Raw genomic sequence first — 15,845 nt, forward strand, 5'->3', positions numbered from 1 at the left:
AGGCTTATGGCCAGCCACACACATAGCCACATATGCCGCGTGGGGCTGAGTCGGGAATAGGTAGTGAGACTTAACTCTCCCAAGCATCTGATACTTCGGTGGAAAAGACTAGGCGGGATGTGAAATTTGACAAAAACGAATCAAACTAGTTCAAAAGCAGGCCAAAACAGATCTGAAACCTCACTGAACTGAAAAAATTTATAAGATCCGATGGCAGCACCGATTTCGCCGGTTTTCCAGTTTGCGTCACCCGAAATCCTAGACCTGCCTTTAGAAAACTCTCGTTCTGACCAGAATTGCAGAATGGTTTCTGCTAGTCCAGAACTATCTGGGCTCGAGGGCCAAACGATACTTCTCTCGCCATCTAAGCCATTCTTAGACGGTGCTGGACTTCCGTCTATGGGCCCTCCTCGAATGCAGGCTCTAATACCACAAACCGCCTTCCCACCGTGCGCAGCAAATGCTTCTGTCGAGATGTGTCCAGATGACAATAAAATCTTCATCTTCGGCGGATTTGATTATACGATGTCTACAGATCAGATGTTTGGCACTGTCGTACTTGTAGACACAAAGACGTTTACTAGTGTTGAAGTGATTAATCCTTCTGGACCGAGTCCGTCAAGTCGACAGGGCCATACTGCAACCTACTGGAAGGACGGACGCCTACTGATTTTTGGCGGAGAGGACGACCGCGGCCAGTTTCTTAATGATCTGTTTATCTACGATATCCGTGAAGAAAATTGGACGAAGCCAGAGACTCACGGCCCGCAACCACTTGGCCGGGCTCGCCATGCTGCTTGTTTGTCTGAATGTGGTCGGCGTCTGTATATCTGCGGCGGCAAATACAAAGAAGATTATCTTGATGATATATTTTGTCTGGATCTGGAGACAATGACTTGGTCCGATTCCCACATGTTTAGAGATCGGTACGGTCACGTTGCTCGGGTCTTTGAAGACAAAGTCTGGATAGTTGGCGGTTTGGACGCTGAGCAGAACCGTTGCGAAGTCGAAACCGTCTGGTTTGATTTGCGCACCTCGGCCGTCGGGACCGTCGCATTTTTTGATACAGATTCTTATAGAGATGACGATCAGAGTAACTACAAACAGATTAGTTGCTGGGGCCATAACCGTCAGCCGACGCCGAACTCTGGTGACAAAGCATTTGGAATCCATTTGTATGCGTTTTCAGGGTCTACCATTGTTGATTTTACAGCTCCTAGCCACGCACTGAACGACTCTGAGACCTCGATAACGGCGTTTGATATGTTAGAGATGCGCTGGCGCACTCTAGCAGACTCGTCTTGTGATATTTTCGGGAAAACGCACTGGCTTTATACAGTTCTCGATGGCTCAATCGCTTATCTTCTTGGAATCGGTTCGTATACCGAGAACGATACTACGTCCGAATACTTGAGTAACGTGCTTCGTATTGATTTGACATTTTTCGGCTCTACTCCTCTTGCACAAAATCCTTCTCCGTTCGAGTTTTCAAGTCGCCGCCAGAAGGCGTTTGTATCCGGCACCCTCAACGCCGACATGGCCTCACTTCTAGGGGATCGAGCGACTTCCGATTTCATGATTACTACATTTCCTGATGAGGAAGATGAATTGGACTATGAGTATATGGACTCGACTACGCCTAACCTTCGAGATTCTGGGAATTTCGAAAACTTGGTGGATTTGAATCGTCGGACAATACATGCTCATTCTCTGATACTCATGGCGAGGTGGCCGCATTTCCAACGACTTTATCACTCTCATATGCTTGAATTCGAGCAAAAGCGGCTTGACATTCCTGAACCTTATTCGCCCGTGTATTCGTTGCTATACTTTCTCTACACCGATACAATTCCATCGTCAGACACAATACCGACCACTGCGCGATTACTGGTTTTAAGTAACATGTACACACTTCCAAGACTTCGTGATCTTTGTCTTGCTCGACTAAGAGATGGATTTGAAGTACCGACAGCTGCCATCATTTGGGATTGTGCCCGAATCGCGCAAGAACATATCCTGCAACACAATGCTACCAGATTTTGTCTTCGTCATTGGGGTCGCATAGTTCGGACTCCCGCATTCAGCTCACTTTCCAAAGAGTCGCTTGTGGAGCTATGTGCAAATGTTGATTTGGAGGCGACTGTTGTCGGAGAGTTGCGTGTATCTTGGGAATGATTTAGGATTCAATACGGAAGAATATGAAGGATTAGTATATAAACTTAATACAATATGACCCAAATGTAGTTTGCGCTGCGATAATTTAATTCAATTATAATGACGCAAAATCTAATACTACCGAGCATTCTCATCAAAGAAAGATATTACAAGTTCTTCCGGCTCCGCATCTTCCTCTATATCTTGGTCGCTGGCATCATTTGCAGGAACTAGATCATTATCTAAGGGCAGCTGTATTCTTCCTAGCCGAAGATAGTAAAAGCACATGGACAAAAGAACGCCTTGGAGTACCGCAGCTGATAGATAGGGCATCCAAGTTGACCATTCGGTTCCAGGCCGCATTGCAAGGGTGATTGCCCATATTAACGAACCTGGGGCTTGCATCAATAAGCTATGTATTGAAAGTGACTCAGGATGTTGGAACTTGTAGGTGGTATATATTTGAGGCAAGTACTGAAGTATAGCTAAAACCGTGCCTTGCATTCCCAAAAACACGGCGTAGCTTTCGACTGATGCGACACTTCCGAATTTGTGGAATAATATCGCTAAAATAAACGTGATTATATAATGCACAAGTACTGCAACAACCGTATAAACTGCACGATGCCAATCAGACACAAGTTGCGGATCTCGCGGGAAAAAAGCAATGAACAAATATACGATGACCGAGAACATAGCAAACTGAAGAGAGACCTGGATTACGCCGAGAGACGCAGCAAAGCATTGTCCCCCTGAAATCATCGAGCAGCAAGATAAAACATCTGTGGACAATAGCAATACATTAGCAAGCGCACAAGCGCTCGAAGCAGCCCCTAATAACAAAAACCAAGGAGAAAGACCGCGCGAAGACTTCCGAATAGCGATCCGAAAGTGTTGAGGTAAATATGACAAAACTATTCCCACGGCGATGAGCAAAGAAAATACGAAATTCACCCATGACGGATGTCGCAGCTCCTCGCACAGTTGATCTTCAATATCTGTCATGAAATCTCACGAACTGCGCTATCAATAATCTTTAGTGACGATCCAGGTCAGAGGTTTCGATTTCTAATTGTTCTGATCTCGAAATTCCAGAGGTCTATTACGATTTCTCCCAGACGGCTCAGATGCACGTGAACATTCACTTTCACGTGAATAACAACAACTAATATGGGTTTAGTTCTGAATTGCTGGAGACCCAAATTTTTACAATTTTTTCTAGCAAGGAAACCACTTTGGTTGGCGCGAGGAAACGCGAAGATTTAAGTGTACAGACATAATTGACAACCCGGCCAGCAATCAATATTGCTTTGAACATCCTTAAACCTGCTTTAGTCAGGGGGCAAAAATATAACTAGAAATGTCTTCTAATTCGACTTCTGTGGATGAAAACCGGAAACCGCGTCCGCGAGCGCGGGGACAGCAAGACAGGCCAGCGGAGCCTGAAAAAAAGGGCAAATCCAAGCCTAACGGGAACGGAATCGAAAACGGAAATGCAGTGAAGCTGAGTGATGACACCTCACTACTCCAAGTACCTGGAAGTTCTAAATCGATCACTGAATCGTCATTGACCCCACGGTCGCGGTCACCAGTGGGCTTAATTTCCTATCATCAACGATACCGAAATTTTATTCATAAGCATGAAATACCGCGGAAGTTTCTGCATGTATCAATTGGCTTTCTATCTATTGGGTTATATTACTTTGGTGTGGAGCTGTCTCAGGTAACTCCGGTTCTGGTTGCGCTATTTGCGATTATCATTTCTTTGGACTTGCTCCGGTTTCGATACGAGCTAGTTAGCAAGTACTACATCCAGTTTTTCGGGTTTCTCATGCGTGAGAGCGAGGTCAGCAAGATCAATGGGATAGTCTGGTATCTTTTAGGTCTGATTATTGTGTTTTCTGTGTTTCCAAAAGATATCGCCGTTCTATCTGTTTTGCTTCTGTCCTGGGCCGATACGGCGGCGTCTTCGATTGGCAGGGCATATGGCTACTTGACACCCAAACTAGTTCGGAACAAATCATTAGCAGGCTCCTCAGCTGCATTTGTTACGGGTGTAGTAGCAAGTTATATTCTATATGGAGTCATGCTTCCCGGTACTCCCGAGTTGAATTTACATGATTTTCTAGCCTATCGTCCGGATCAAAGTAAGCTTTCATTGGAAGTCGTCTGTTTGATCTCCGGTTTTGTAGGCTCATTCTCAGAAGCCGTGGATATCTGGGAACTGGATGACAATCTGACGATCCCAGTGATATCTGCGGTTGTCATGAACTTCGTATTCAGCCTTGCTCGCAAGTAATTACATATGATGGCATGATTGGCAAGTTGTACGATAGGAATAGAATATTGTTTTATGTTTTTTTATGTTTTGCCGTACAATTTTTTGATGTTGGAGATAGGTTTAATGTCTGATAGATCACTGTCTGGTTTGCATTTGCAGTTCGTTTGTTTTTTGCATTGCATTAGTCTGTTTGTTAGGAATTGTATTGATAATATATTTATGTGGCTATATTATAATATCTTATATTTAGTGATATTGTATAGTATTAAATTCGTCTAACAGTTATAATTGTTTGGCGTAACGGGAGATCGTTTTGTAAGGGTTTGTCTACAAATCTACCGAACTCGAATTACACGCCATATAAAACAACAATGACATCTACAACAGTTGTACGAAATTTGGTGTCAGCAGGCAAGCACTACTAAGTCTACTTTGCATCTAAACTAATTGTTCAGTACAAAGATTGTTCCCTAAGGCTCTTGCCGACTCAGCGTGGGACAACACTGGTCTGTTACTAGATGTTCCGCCATTGCTGCAGAGTATCTCAAAGGCGAGAGTTTTACTGACTATCGATTTGACTACTGCCGTTGCAGACGAGGCGATTAGCTCCAACGCTGTTCTTATAGTGTCTTATCGTAAGTTTTAAATTTCTTTTCTCGATGAAGAATATTTACCGATTATCCAGATCCAATCATCTTTCGTCCATTGAAAGCGCTTTCGGTGACAAATTCTCAGCAAAGAACACTGATCCGTCTCGCACAAGCTGGAATTAGCGTCTACTGTCCGCATACCGCTGTGGATGCCCAGAATGGTGGTATGAATGATTGGCTTGTCAAGGTTGCGCTTGGAACCTCATTCGACAACTCGTCAGCGGTCCAGAGTAAGGTGATTGAGCCTTCACCAGCAAGTACAGATATTCCGAATACCGGGTTTGGAAGATTGGTGTCTTTACCATCTGAGCCGAATGAGATATTTCTCCCGCAGATCGTAGACAACGTGAAATCAGGGTTGAATCTAGATCATGTTCAAGTAGCCGTCGCGGTTAAACATCGCTCAGAACCTGTCAGAAAGATCGCACTTTGTGCGGGCTCAGGTTCTTCGGTACTTGCAAAAGCTCCCGATGCAGATCTCTGGTTTACTGGCGAACTAAGCCATCATGAGATATTAGCACTGCTTGAGCGTAACGTGTCAGCCATTATTTGCGGGCATACGAACACTGAGCGCGGATATCTGAAGTCTACGTTTGCTCCAATGCTGGCTTCTGAGATTTTGCGTTCACCAGCAGATTTCAGTGAAGTCGACGTCGAGGTGATTGTTTCGACGCAAGATACAGACCCTCTAACGTTATTTTAATACATCCATGTGCATATAACTAATATAATTTGTACATTCCATCGACTCTACTTCGCTCGTCGGCCTTCTTTACTTGAATCCTTACTCGGGAGAAACTCGGCAATACCTTTGATCTCCCGCGCCAACACTTCAACAGATTCACGACTGGCAGCCAAGTTCAGTGGTACAACTTTTTTCTCCGTTTGCCGTACCGTTTTCTGCGAACTATAAACGTTGTTTAGAAAATCGTCGTAATATATCACTTGCCGGCTGTCTTTGCCCGGCTCTATTTCGTCGCCTTCTGTAGTACCATTCTCCGACTTTCTCTCACCGGAAGCTGGTTTCTCTGAACTCTTTCGCTTTGGCTTCGTTTTGTCGGCAGGTTTGAATATGCAATCAGCGCCATACAGTATCCACTTGCTCAATTGTTCCGCATCATCCTGCGTCTCAATTGCATACCAGTTATTATTATCGCCCAGTAGATCGTCATCGGACAAGTCCGACGAAGATTCGTCGCCGTCACCACCGTCATCATCCTTACGGTCATAACCAATGCCATTAGGGCTTCCGTTTACGCAGTCTTGACGATCGTCGGGTTCTTTGCCCTCTTTCAGGGACGATTTAGGGAAAATAATGGTGCCCGTAGGCGAAGGGAGTTGCTTGGCTTTGCAGCACATAATCCAAGATCCCCAACCAGAACTCGTTTTAATGCGCTCGGAGAATAACCAGTATTCGTTGCCGTATACATCATTGCCTAAAGATAAATTCCTTAAAGCGGCCTTCCGTTTTCGCCGAAATAAGTCCTCTTTAACAGCATGCATCTCTTTGTCACATCTAGCTTGCACGGCCGCATATCGGACTTGCCATTCGGCTTTGTGCTTTGTGGGAACGGAGTTCAGAGCTTCCTTGACTGATAGCAGATCTGCGGCATGAGCTTCCGCAAGGGTCTTCATTTCAGCTACTTTCTGAATAGTCTTGCGTCGCATTGCTTCGTGTTCTATTTCTATTGTCTCCCGAATATAGCTGCCTGTCAGCGCAAGTCGAATCAAATCCCCGATTCTTCGAAGTTTCTCTATGTGCGAGATGATACTACCGTACGAGGATAACAGAACTTCATTTGCCGGTGGTGATGAGCTTGTTAGACTGCTGTTGCCCGGATCGTCCTCCTCATCGCTATCTGAAGTCCGAGTCACGTCTCCACTGCTATCGACCGAACTTTGTCGGAGGTTCTGATGTACAGTTGTATCACTTTGAGCTGTACCATTAATTTCAGTCGATTGTGAAGGCGGCTTGCTGCTTTCGATGACTTCTGTCACATAATGCCATAATTTTTCGTTGGTAGAAGCCATTTTTTCGACTTCCTTTATCGTGCTCTTTAGGAGCTCCCCGTCCACAACAGGAAAGTTATCTGAGTAGATGATCCGCAAAACAGAGACAATCACAGTTTTGAATGTCATATCTCCCCACGGGCCTGTTACATCGTTAATTATGTTAAGATGTTTCATAGATAATCGGCAGTGACGTTCAAACCGAAGTACAAATTCACGAACAAACAGTCGTAGCTGGATTTCTTCTTCACTCAAATCTGTGATTACAGGCGAAAATTGCGGAGGTTCCACAACAGCTAACGCTACCCGCTTGCGTTCCGCGCGCGGTTTGGCTGAACGTTTGGGTTTCTTAACATCCTGTCCACCTTCTTTATCAAATCCGGCAATCTGTTTGGTACGTTTTTTCGATGGCGGATTAGACGTGACTGAAGAAGTAGAATTAAGCTGCTTTTTAGTATTGGTTTTTGTCTGTTTTATTCTTGATGAAGTCGATTTTCGAGACTTTGGAGTTACCGAAGATTTGCTTCTTGATTTAGAAGACGTGGTTGCCTTGGATGGGGGCTGTCGAATAATGATTGAGAGTTTTGTTTGTCGCGTTGTAGCACTAGAACGTTCACTGCCATTTTTCTCTAACTCCGCGTTTGATGAAATCTATTGCCAATCAATTAGGAACGAAGAAATTGAGATAGACGAAGAATTTCTACCTACCACATTACCATTTTGATTCTCGGTCGAGAAATCTACAGGTGAGAAACGTTCGTCAACAGCAGTATCCATTTCCTTCGCCGAATCGGATGAGTTGAAATCTTCTAAACTTTTCTCTAAATTCGATTCAGAGAAAGTCAGCGATTTCCGTCGCGTAGAAGATAGTTGAAGAGCGGGTTCAACCGAAGAATCTTGTGGGAACGCAAACTCTGAAGGAGGTGGGAGAACAGCCAGAGAGGGCATAATAATAGTAGTTGTAGAAGTTTTGGCGAGGAGCAGCCAAAAATTTCGCTGGAATTGCCTGCAAATGAAGAATACAAAGCTGCGGAAGACAAAATAACAGGAAATATATTCTTAGTAAGAATAGAGCTTATTAAGACTTTGAGTCAGATTTTGCTGGAGTTTCACGTCTGAACTCGCTATTTCTTAAGCCCTGTCGGTCTCTCTTCTAAACTTTCACTCAGAACTATCGAAGATCTAATAATGCAGCTGCACTCTTTGATAGCGTTCTAAAATATCAGAAGAAACAGCTGCTCAGTTCTATTTATCAAGACTCTAGATAATTCCAAACCACAAAATCCTCTTTTCGTTCAAGCTCTCTAAAAGCCCGACGCGTTTCTCTTGTCGCTTCACGCGTTGTCTGTCGCAAACCAAGGAGTCCCTCAGTAGAGTTTCTTCTCGACTGGAGAAACCTGTAGTCATGTGATTATCATGTGCACTTTCACGTGATATTAATCACATGACTTGTCCCGGGGACATGTTGCTTGAGCCGCTTAGGAAAGAAGCACGGACCGTAGAAAGGGGTTTTATTGTTTTGTTTTTCGGTTCCTAGGACTCCCTGAGAAGAAGCGCGAGAACAGGCGGCCGCGTATGATAGTATGCGCGTCCTCCAGACGAGAGATACCGGTGGGCCCCTCGATGGATTCCTTGATATAAAGTGAGAGTGTCCTCGCAAAATTGATAGTGTAATTCGGTCTGTTTATGCTCAACAATGGCCTCTTTCTTTCGACTTTACTCTACTTTTTCTCTGCTGGCTGCTGCCGTCCTTGCAGTCAACCCCTTCTCTTCTCCGGCCGAAGGAGATGTACTGAAGTAAGTGCTGCTTTGCAACTGTCTGATCTATACTAAAATAGCCAGAACCAAAGAAGCTTTCCTTGTCGAATGGACAGCCTCGAATAATGATACGGTCTCGTTGTATCTGTTACAAGGGAATTCCGACGATCTCAGCACAGTGTTAACTATTGCTACGAATCTTACAAACTGTATGTGATCTGATTGCAATTTTGAGAAATCTGGATTAACAGTTAAGCTGGAATTGTTCGTTGGACTCCTCCGGAGCATATATACACGGCCACAGATTATGTATTGAAAATTGAAGATGATGTTACTAGTGACGTCAACTATTCAGGGTATTAATAATAATTGCGTACTCATGATTTGATCCTGACTTTGATTTAGCTTCTTCACCATCAAAGGTCTCAATGGTACGGCGTCATCAACGACGGCTTCATCCAAAGTGACGTCTTCTGTTATTTCTTCGTCCGCAAGTCGCGTAAGTTTGACAATAACAATTTGTTAGTTACATCCAATGCTAACTCCCTTCAGTCTCGATCATCGTCGACCGCCCCGTTTCAAAATAGCACAACTTCATCCTTCTCCTCAACTACCACGTCTAGTTCTTCCACTTCGTCCGCCACAGCGACTGCATCGTCTAGTACTGCAGGTGCTTCCTATTCCGGTGAACGACTGTCTGGATTCGCACTTGTGATTTCTGTGGGACTAGGATACCTATACTTGATCATATAGTCTAATTTGAATGAATTATGATTGAACTTAATTGTTTTTATAATTTTTGCGCCTGTAATATTACACGCGAAACCCCGCTTACTTGTTCTGGTGAAATCCTTTTTTTTATCAAAATCTCGACTGAGCTATCATACCTTTTGGCTTCTTCGAGAAATTGCAAAACTGTTCCTCCTACCCCAAAATAGATCTCTTTGGCAGCAATATATCCTTTAGGAAAATCGCCTGTGGTGGAATGCCATAATGTCAGTGAACTTAGCATCGAAGGAACAAAGGCTGCAATCGAAGCGCCTGAATAAATAGTCTCAGAAGCCAGGACAGTCGAAAAGCGGAGCTTGGGATTTCCAGAATTGGAGTATCCTAGTAGATCTGCAAACTTTTTTGCATCCCATGGACCTGCAACTAGTTTGATACTGATCTTATGTTGATCAAGCCAGTTGATGAAAGACTGAACAGTATCTTCTTTGATAATCAGGTCACTTTCATTTTTGTCTGGACAAATACATTTGTGGTAGGCTATTAAAAAATTCGGCGCCGTCATTAACTCTAAGACCGACAGATTGTAGTCCGATAAGACAAAAGTCACATTCTGACTCTGTCCATTTCCATGTAAAATTTCGGTTACATATTGTTGAAACAAGTACAAGGAAGGTAGTGCACTTCCACAACCAAACTTTCGCGGCTGTTAATTTTTATTCTATCAAGATCAAATTCAATGTCTCCTCACCTCTAATACGCCATTCCCAATTTTAGTATGTTCTTCCGCCAGACATTGAACCAGATCTTGTGCCCCTTCCCAGCTTTTTAGGCCACCTTCATAGACGTTCGTCCGGATATCTTCGGTGTTCGATAATAAAATTTTAATCTCTTGGTGATATAAATCTTCGTCTTTCTTCTTTGAAGTATCGCCAAGCGTGGGTAAAACGTCTTCATCCGCCATGATCTGCAATTTGATGTCAAACACTTCTCGTCGAGGAATCTCTATATTCTCAAACGGAATTGCAACCTGAGAATAAGAAAGCCGCGAAGGGATCGAAGTCAACTATATATTTAGACTGGCTTGCAGATGAAGGATATACGTAAACTTACAAGATCACTGATATCATATAATCTCAATGTTCTATCGCTCGAGTATTCTTCATGTTCGCATTGTATCTGTGGTGACGTTCCATTCGTACTTTCGACATCTTCGACATCATCTTCTGTATCCGAATTTATGTCATCACCAGAAAATCCAAATTTGAACATCTTGGAGTCAATTTTGAATTTTAACTGGCTTATGGTGGAAAAAATGAATTTGCAACAATGTTTTTCCGTTACCAAAGCGTAAACTCCCAACGAACAAACTACCATTTGCAGCTGATTCCTAAACCATTTCTAGTATCCTGAGACTAATTTTGGAGGCAGACGAATTCATGTCAGAATATATATTTGGACCTCCTCCTCCGCCACCATCAGCGCGTAATGTTCGATCAAATTCGAATCGATCGAGTAGAGGGAGCTTTCAACGAAGAAGTTATGTTGGACGGACAAAGCCATATCAAGTTGGACAAGGACTATACAGCGGCCAGAACACTGGTCCGAAGTCATATCTTGAAAGCTCTGATGAAGCTTTGCAGGATAAGTCTAATTTATTGGGTCAGTCCATAAACGAAGAAGACATAATCACCCAAGATGTCGCGCAAACAAGTAGTTTAGGGACCTTCAATCCTAATCTATTCGGATTATCGAGTTTAGCAGGACGCACGAATATATCTGATGATGATTCAGATGAGGAAGCGAAATATGAGATCTCAGCACCGAATTTACAGCTAGCCTCAGCTGCTATGGCTATCCCCGGAACCACAATTACCCTTGAATCAGATGAAGATATTGCGAAATGGATTGAAGAGCGCAAGAAAAGATGGCCAACTGCAGATCGGATTCGACAACGGGAACAGGAGAAGGCCGACGATGAACAGCGATTTCAGACGGAGGAACAACAGAAAAAACTCACAATTAAAGATTCGCGAAAGTCACATCTATGCAGATATTTTGCTCGCAACGGACGTTGTGACCGCGGTGCAAAATGCATTTACGCCCACGAAAGACCGGCACAGGAAGTGAGGCAAAATACAAAGATCTACAAACGATACGAAAAACCACAGCGAATGCCGCTATTTAAAAGATTGTTTCAGAATGATATTGACAAAGAGAACGAGCAGGTTCTCGATTTTATTCTACTTGCTGTCCAGCAAGGCATAATCAAGGGTCCTTGAATACTTAGTCGCTCTTGAATTCTTCATTGTCTATTATTTAGTTCAGTTTTTCTTTACTCTTTTTTCCTCACCATCCTCCTCTTCCAGATTCCACACTGAATAGCTCATTGTAGGAGCAAAGTCCCAAAGTATGCATCTGATAAGATCTTCTTGTCCATCTCGCTTCCCATCGAATTGCTAAAGAATGATGACAAAATTTACTTCCGTTAATTTGCAACTGATCTACATTATTTCGCTGCTCTAATCTGTAAATCGCGTAAAACCTGGTCAAGCTTTTGTATCGCTTACTAAGACAGCCGAACAAAATACAGTTCCTTCCCAACGCACCTTTTTCAACATCATGACCGTTCTTACTCTTCGACCATAACTTATAGTCCAACTGGCTTGCTCTTCCAGATTCTCTCTTCTGGATGTATTTCTAGTTCGCGATTTTTGCTATAAATAATGTCTGATGTTCTAACAACCGAGTTTCTGGATTCTGCAATCCGAGCACGGCTCGACGCTGTACATGCTGAAGTCGTTGATATGTCTGGTCGGTGATTTCACTTGTTCATTGCCTGTGTTTTTTATATTCACTAGAAGAACTTTTACTTGAAGATTCATTTACTAAAATATTTCACGCAGGAGGCTGCGGACAGGCTTTTGAGGTTATCATTGTCTCACCGAAATTCACAGGAAAGAACGTTTTGATGCGTCATCGGCTCGTCAACGCTGCACTTAAGAGTGAGATCGCTGCTATCCATGCTTTTACTCAGGTCAGTGATCCCTTGCAATCATGATAATTTTTTTCACGTTGTTGTCTTTGCTTAAATTTCGTGCTTTATTAATGGCTGTAGAAAGATTATACTCCTGAAGAATGGGCAAAAAAGTCAGGACAATGAATTCCTGGTTTTCTTGTATTACTACTCCATTTCCAATTACATATCTTCCTACTACTACTGCGTTATGTACATTTACTGGCTTTATTTTTTTGAAATGGAATTACAATCTTAATTATCGTCATATGCTAACAAAATCAAACAAATAAATTCGACATATACAAACGCAGGAGTTAACAGCAGGCAAAAAATCAGTAATGAGCAAGTAGAAAATGGAATTCATAATTAGATTTTTATTCAGCAATAGAATTTCTATCGCAATCCAATCATTTTAATCTAATGAATGCTTTGATTGGCAACCAACAGCCATGGACATGTTAAATTGATTGATTGAGCACTTTCACCGCACAGCTTAATCAAATAAACCAAGTAAATCTTCAACATTACTTCGTTGGGGAGCTTGCTGCGTTGGTTCAATTGATTGAGCAGGCTGAGCGAGTTGGATCGGTGCAGGACTAGAAGAAACTAGTGCAGGTCCATTGAGATTTAGACCCGCCAGTGCCGTTGTCGGCGCCATTGATACAGCATTTGGAGTGGGAGTGGGTTCAGTCTCGAAATCGAGATCAAGTAGATTTTCTAAATTTCCTCCATTTGTCTTTGCAGTCGTAAACTCTTCCTGCGCAATTTGAACTTGCTCTTCAACAGCCTTCTTCTGAAGTGCGTCCGCGCCAAACCTTCCTTGTCCAATAAATGTCTCGGCCGGCTTGTGGTATACTGACGCTAAAGACGATAATTCACGAAGTAGTTCGTCAAGAACGGGCTCAGGCAAATGCGGGATCACATTTTTAACTTGCGGTCTCTTAGCCATAATGATATCCTTCGCTATTTGCGTGTCATTTGAAAGTAATCGCCAATAAATGTATGCACGATCACGAAGATCGGCATTATCACATTCATTGGTAATGGTCTGTAAGACTTTCTGCACAGTACCTTGCGTACTCTGCGGCTTCTGTAAAAACAATTTCACAGAGGCGGTCAAGATCTGCAGTTGTACCTGTGCGGGCTCATCCAAGAAATTATCAATAAACGTATTTAGCAGCTCATCGGCATTGTCGATCTTATCCGCGTATTCGCCAATAATCCAGATCAAGGCCGCACGAGCTTCCGGCTCATCAAGCTCATCTATTCCCTGACATAATGTGGGAATCGTCCCTTCATAACCAGGATAAGCTCGTAAGATATCCCGCATAACAATAATCGCTTCCTGGACCACGTAATTAACTTTTGTAGCAATCAGATCCAATAGAACATTCACACAACGATCTGCAGAAGATTCGATTTTGATTGCACATTGTCCAATAGCCTTTAGCGCTCGTTTGACAAAATCCATGTCAACCTCTAGAGCATATTCCTTCAGCTCGGACAAAAGCGTGTCAACATTCTTCGAGTTTGCAAGCCGGATCATAATATCAAGCTTCTCAACCTTGAGATATAAAGGATCGTTATATTTACAAAAGAATATCCGTAATTGATTACTGAGAATGTTAGGATACTTTTGCAAAATCAAATTGATGTTTCGTAGCGCAACATATTGAACCTCCGGGGCAGATACCGCCAGAGTCACTAGTGGGGGTGACATTTTGTCAAGGTATTGCTTTTTGAGTTCCGGATTCAGTAGATGGACATGACAAAGTATTGTGTTGACCGCGGCTAAAACTACGGAAGGATTAACGTGCTGAAATTGAGGAACAACTCGTTCACAAATATGCTCGGCCTCTCGAATATCGCCACTGTTGTATTCAGCAATCGAAGTTAAAATCGCAATTCGTCCCCATCTGCATGTATTAGCGGTTGAAATGAATCATTAGTAAATACATACTCTGTGCATTCATTTAGAGCCATGAGGAGCTTTGAGAGAATTTCGGAGTTTACTTTGAATGCTTCAGTTTCTGGGGCACGCTCCTGAATCTCTGTGAGTGCACTGACTGCATTTGCAATGACCTAGACAAATTAATTGATATTCTTCCAGTTAATCAAATCTGAATAAATACCATTGGATTTGCATCATTGAGCAAATTCTTCAAACCATCCAGAAATCCGTTCTCGATCACGAGGGAAGGATTCAGATCGAAGAGCTTGGCCACACAAATAGCAGCAGTTTTCCGTACATAAGGACTATCATCCTAGTTCAAGTTAACAATAATACTTTTATCAATAACTAATAAATTGTAAATGATCGCTTGCCTTTAAGGTCTTGCGAAGAGGCTCCTCCATGTAGTCTATGATCTTCTCGACACGAATGCAACCCATAGTTCGGATAGCCAAAGCGCGAACCAGCGGATTAGAATCCTCCGAGTCCTAAAAAATAACTATTAGCTTATAAAATTTAAAATTGTATATGTACAGATGGAAGCACATACCTGAACAAAAGTATTGACCGCTAGGATACAAAGATCAGGATGAGTCTTTGCATAGTTCCTAGTTCAAGTCAGAAATGCCGCAGGAATCAAATCCCAGCAATTAGCTTACATCAGATAAAGATAAACTAGCTTCTTCTGCTCTAGATCTGGAGTAGCAATATTCTTCAAGACATCCGGAAATAGCGATGACACATCTTTGCCAATTGTCATGGCCGAGATGGTCCGTTGAATCGCTTCCTTGCTGTCGCCCGGATCAGTATCAACGCAACTTGACAAATCAATCAGTCTATTTCTTACCGCTCATATGCATATTGCGATACGAGTCCGCTTCGGAGCTCATAGGATTCGCCTGGAAACGTCAGCGCTAGGACAACCACAAATCCGGGCCAGATCTTCGAACGCGAAGTTATCGAAAAGCAGCGGCGCGCATGCATTCGAGAACCGGACCTCGGACCATGGATAAAACACACCTTTCTTGGGCACCTGGAAGACACTTCTAATGCGCTTTTCTATCGATGCCTGCATTGACAACTCTGCGAAACTGAGAGATCGCTCGAACTCAAAGACGTCCAGACCTAAACTTGCGCCTTGTGCGATTTTTAGATAGTCGACGACTAGTTAAGTCGACGAGGACAACATGGTCGAGGCTAACCCCAGCCCCAAATCACGTGTATCAGCATGAGTAGAGCACCAAGGCCAGATGACGGCCGCGAAAGACCTTTAGCGATTGATCAACTGAGATATAA

At 43.1% G+C, this 15,845-nt stretch overlaps 10 protein-coding genes across 10 annotated transcripts; 6 read left to right on the plus strand and 4 right to left on the minus strand.

The window, feature by feature from the left end:
• Window positions 1-116: 116 nt before the first annotated feature.
• V1516DRAFT_676600 (uncharacterized protein) lies at window positions 117-2,369 on the plus strand. The gene has a single exon (XM_066922447.1). It carries the CDS (start codon window positions 211-213, stop codon window positions 2,173-2,175), a length of 1,965 nt encoding a protein of 654 aa, XP_066776660.1. The 5' UTR covers window positions 117-210; the 3' UTR covers window positions 2,176-2,369.
• Window positions 2,198-3,262, minus strand: V1516DRAFT_676601 (uncharacterized protein). Its single transcript, XM_066922448.1, has one exon. The coding sequence runs from the start codon at window positions 3,157-3,159 to the stop codon at window positions 2,293-2,295; it is 867 nt and encodes a 288-aa protein (XP_066776661.1). The 5' UTR covers window positions 3,160-3,262; the 3' UTR covers window positions 2,198-2,292.
• V1516DRAFT_676602 (cytidylyltransferase family-domain-containing protein) lies at window positions 3,020-4,668 on the plus strand. Its single transcript, XM_066922449.1, has 2 exons — window positions 3,020-3,053; window positions 3,335-4,668. The coding sequence occupies exon 2, from the start codon at window positions 3,515-3,517 to the stop codon at window positions 4,451-4,453; it is 939 nt and encodes a 312-aa protein (XP_066776662.1). The 5' UTR covers window positions 3,020-3,053; window positions 3,335-3,514; the 3' UTR covers window positions 4,454-4,668.
• Window positions 4,669-4,694: 26 nt separating this feature from the next.
• Window positions 4,695-6,003, plus strand: V1516DRAFT_676603 (GTP cyclohydrolase 1 type 2/Nif3). Its single transcript, XM_066922450.1, has 3 exons — window positions 4,695-4,846; window positions 4,891-5,070; window positions 5,121-6,003. The coding sequence occupies exons 1-3, from the start codon at window positions 4,807-4,809 to the stop codon at window positions 5,786-5,788; spliced, it is 888 nt and encodes a 295-aa protein (XP_066776663.1). The 5' UTR covers window positions 4,695-4,806; the 3' UTR covers window positions 5,789-6,003.
• On the minus strand, window positions 5,836-8,043 carry V1516DRAFT_686094 (uncharacterized protein; the record flags this gene model as incomplete). Its single annotated transcript, XM_066923649.1, has 2 exons — window positions 5,836-7,746; window positions 7,804-8,043. 2 exons carry the CDS (start codon window positions 8,041-8,043, stop codon window positions 5,836-5,838), a joined length of 2,151 nt encoding a protein of 716 aa, XP_066776664.1.
• A 333-nt stretch (window positions 8,044-8,376) lies between these two features.
• On the plus strand, window positions 8,377-9,874 carry V1516DRAFT_676609 (Ser-Thr-rich glycosyl-phosphatidyl-inositol-anchored membrane family-domain-containing protein). The gene is made up of 5 exons (XM_066922451.1): window positions 8,377-8,892; window positions 8,938-9,062; window positions 9,110-9,209; window positions 9,259-9,352; window positions 9,406-9,874. The coding sequence occupies exons 1-5, from the start codon at window positions 8,792-8,794 to the stop codon at window positions 9,604-9,606; spliced, it is 621 nt and encodes a 206-aa protein (XP_066776665.1). The 5' UTR covers window positions 8,377-8,791; the 3' UTR covers window positions 9,607-9,874.
• V1516DRAFT_676613 (uncharacterized protein) lies at window positions 9,145-10,937 on the minus strand. The gene is made up of 3 exons (XM_066922452.1): window positions 10,693-10,937; window positions 10,331-10,645; window positions 9,145-10,276 (listed from the first exon to the last, which is right to left on the minus strand). Exons 1-3 carry the CDS (start codon window positions 10,849-10,851, stop codon window positions 9,644-9,646), a joined length of 1,107 nt encoding a protein of 368 aa, XP_066776666.1. The 5' UTR covers window positions 10,852-10,937; the 3' UTR covers window positions 9,145-9,643.
• Window positions 10,938-10,989: 52 nt separating this feature from the next.
• On the plus strand, window positions 10,990-12,054 carry V1516DRAFT_676615 (nuclear fragile X mental retardation-interacting protein 1-domain-containing protein). Its single transcript, XM_066922453.1, has one exon. The coding sequence runs from the start codon at window positions 11,019-11,021 to the stop codon at window positions 11,859-11,861; it is 843 nt and encodes a 280-aa protein (XP_066776667.1). The 5' UTR covers window positions 10,990-11,018; the 3' UTR covers window positions 11,862-12,054.
• Window positions 12,055-13,005, plus strand: V1516DRAFT_712487 (bola protein). Its single transcript, XM_066924286.1, has 3 exons — window positions 12,055-12,393; window positions 12,486-12,616; window positions 12,698-13,005. The coding sequence occupies exons 1-3, from the start codon at window positions 12,306-12,308 to the stop codon at window positions 12,740-12,742; spliced, it is 264 nt and encodes an 87-aa protein (XP_066776668.1). The 5' UTR covers window positions 12,055-12,305; the 3' UTR covers window positions 12,743-13,005.
• V1516DRAFT_712488 (adaptin N terminal region-domain-containing protein) lies at window positions 12,832-15,690 on the minus strand. Its single transcript, XM_066924287.1, has 8 exons — window positions 15,570-15,690; window positions 15,397-15,448; window positions 15,209-15,340; window positions 15,100-15,157; window positions 14,924-15,037; window positions 14,731-14,862; window positions 14,559-14,680; window positions 12,832-14,514 (listed from the first exon to the last, which is right to left on the minus strand). Exons 1-8 carry the CDS (start codon window positions 15,622-15,624, stop codon window positions 13,092-13,094), a joined length of 2,088 nt encoding a protein of 695 aa, XP_066776669.1. The 5' UTR covers window positions 15,625-15,690; the 3' UTR covers window positions 12,832-13,091.
• Between the last annotated feature and the right edge of the window lie 155 nt (window positions 15,691-15,845).

The sequence above is a fragment of the Lipomyces oligophaga genome (genome assembly GCF_038497815.1).
Source record: "Lipomyces oligophaga strain CBS 7107 unplaced genomic scaffold V1516scaffold_5, whole genome shotgun sequence".
In the NCBI taxonomy this organism is placed as follows: Eukaryota; Fungi; Ascomycota; class Lipomycetes; order Lipomycetales; family Lipomycetaceae; genus Lipomyces; species [Lipomyces] oligophaga.

What these genes read in the sequence shown, in the direction of transcription:
- V1516DRAFT_676615 (XM_066922453.1), top strand. Translation starts at nt 11,019, where the DNA reads ATGTCAGAATATATATTTGGACCTCCTCCTCCGCCACCATCAGCGCGT.
- V1516DRAFT_676609 (XM_066922451.1), top strand. Translation starts at nt 8,792, where the DNA reads ATGGCCTCTTTCTTTCGACTTTACTCTACTTTTTCTCTGCTGGCTGCT. An exon ending in GCCGAAGGAGATGTACTGAA is followed by an intron (nt 8,893 to 8,937) that starts GTAAGTGCTGCT and finishes TAAAATAGCCAG; the next exon opens with AACCAAAGAAGCTTTCCTTG. An exon ending in AGTGACGTCAACTATTCAGG is followed by an intron (nt 9,210 to 9,258) that starts GTATTAATAATA and finishes ACTTTGATTTAG; the next exon opens with CTTCTTCACCATCAAAGGTC.
- V1516DRAFT_676613 (XM_066922452.1), bottom strand. Translation starts at nt 10,851, where the DNA reads ATGTTCAAATTTGGATTTTCTGGTGATGACATAAATTCGGATACAGAA. An exon ending in TATATGATATCAGTGATCTT is followed by an intron (nt 10,646 to 10,692) that starts GTAAGTTTACGT and finishes CTAAATATATAG; the next exon opens with TTGACTTCGATCCCTTCGCG. An exon ending in TTGGGAATGGCGTATTAGAG is followed by an intron (nt 10,277 to 10,330) that starts GTGAGGAGACAT and finishes CAGCCGCGAAAG; the next exon opens with TTTGGTTGTGGAAGTGCACT.
- V1516DRAFT_676603 (XM_066922450.1), top strand. Translation starts at nt 4,807, where the DNA reads ATGACATCTACAACAGTTGTACGAAATTTGGTGTCAGCAG. An exon ending in ACGAAATTTGGTGTCAGCAG is followed by an intron (nt 4,847 to 4,890) that starts GCAAGCACTACT and finishes CTAATTGTTCAG; the next exon opens with TACAAAGATTGTTCCCTAAG. An exon ending in TGTTCTTATAGTGTCTTATC is followed by an intron (nt 5,071 to 5,120) that starts GTAAGTTTTAAA and finishes CCGATTATCCAG; the next exon opens with ATCCAATCATCTTTCGTCCA.
- V1516DRAFT_712487 (XM_066924286.1), top strand. Translation starts at nt 12,306, where the DNA reads ATGTCTGATGTTCTAACAACCGAGTTTCTGGATTCTGCAATCCGAGCA. An exon ending in TGAAGTCGTTGATATGTCTG is followed by an intron (nt 12,394 to 12,485) that starts GTCGGTGATTTC and finishes TATTTCACGCAG; the next exon opens with GAGGCTGCGGACAGGCTTTT. An exon ending in CTATCCATGCTTTTACTCAG is followed by an intron (nt 12,617 to 12,697) that starts GTCAGTGATCCC and finishes TAATGGCTGTAG; the next exon opens with AAAGATTATACTCCTGAAGA.
- V1516DRAFT_676601 (XM_066922448.1), bottom strand. Translation starts at nt 3,159, where the DNA reads ATGACAGATATTGAAGATCAACTGTGCGAGGAGCTGCGACATCCGTCA.
- V1516DRAFT_676602 (XM_066922449.1), top strand. Translation starts at nt 3,515, where the DNA reads ATGTCTTCTAATTCGACTTCTGTGGATGAAAACCGGAAACCGCGTCCG.
- V1516DRAFT_712488 (XM_066924287.1), bottom strand. Translation starts at nt 15,624, where the DNA reads ATGCAGGCATCGATAGAAAAGCGCATTAGAAGTGTCTTCCAGGTGCCC. An exon ending in TCGCAATATGCATATGAGCG is followed by an intron (nt 15,341 to 15,396) that starts GTAAGAAATAGA and finishes TCCGGGCGACAG; the next exon opens with CAAGGAAGCGATTCAACGGA. An exon ending in CTCTTCGCAAGACCTTAAAG is followed by an intron (nt 14,863 to 14,923) that starts GCAAGCGATCAT and finishes AACTTGAACTAG; the next exon opens with GATGATAGTCCTTATGTACG.
- V1516DRAFT_676600 (XM_066922447.1), top strand. Translation starts at nt 211, where the DNA reads ATGGCAGCACCGATTTCGCCGGTTTTCCAGTTTGCGTCACCCGAAATC.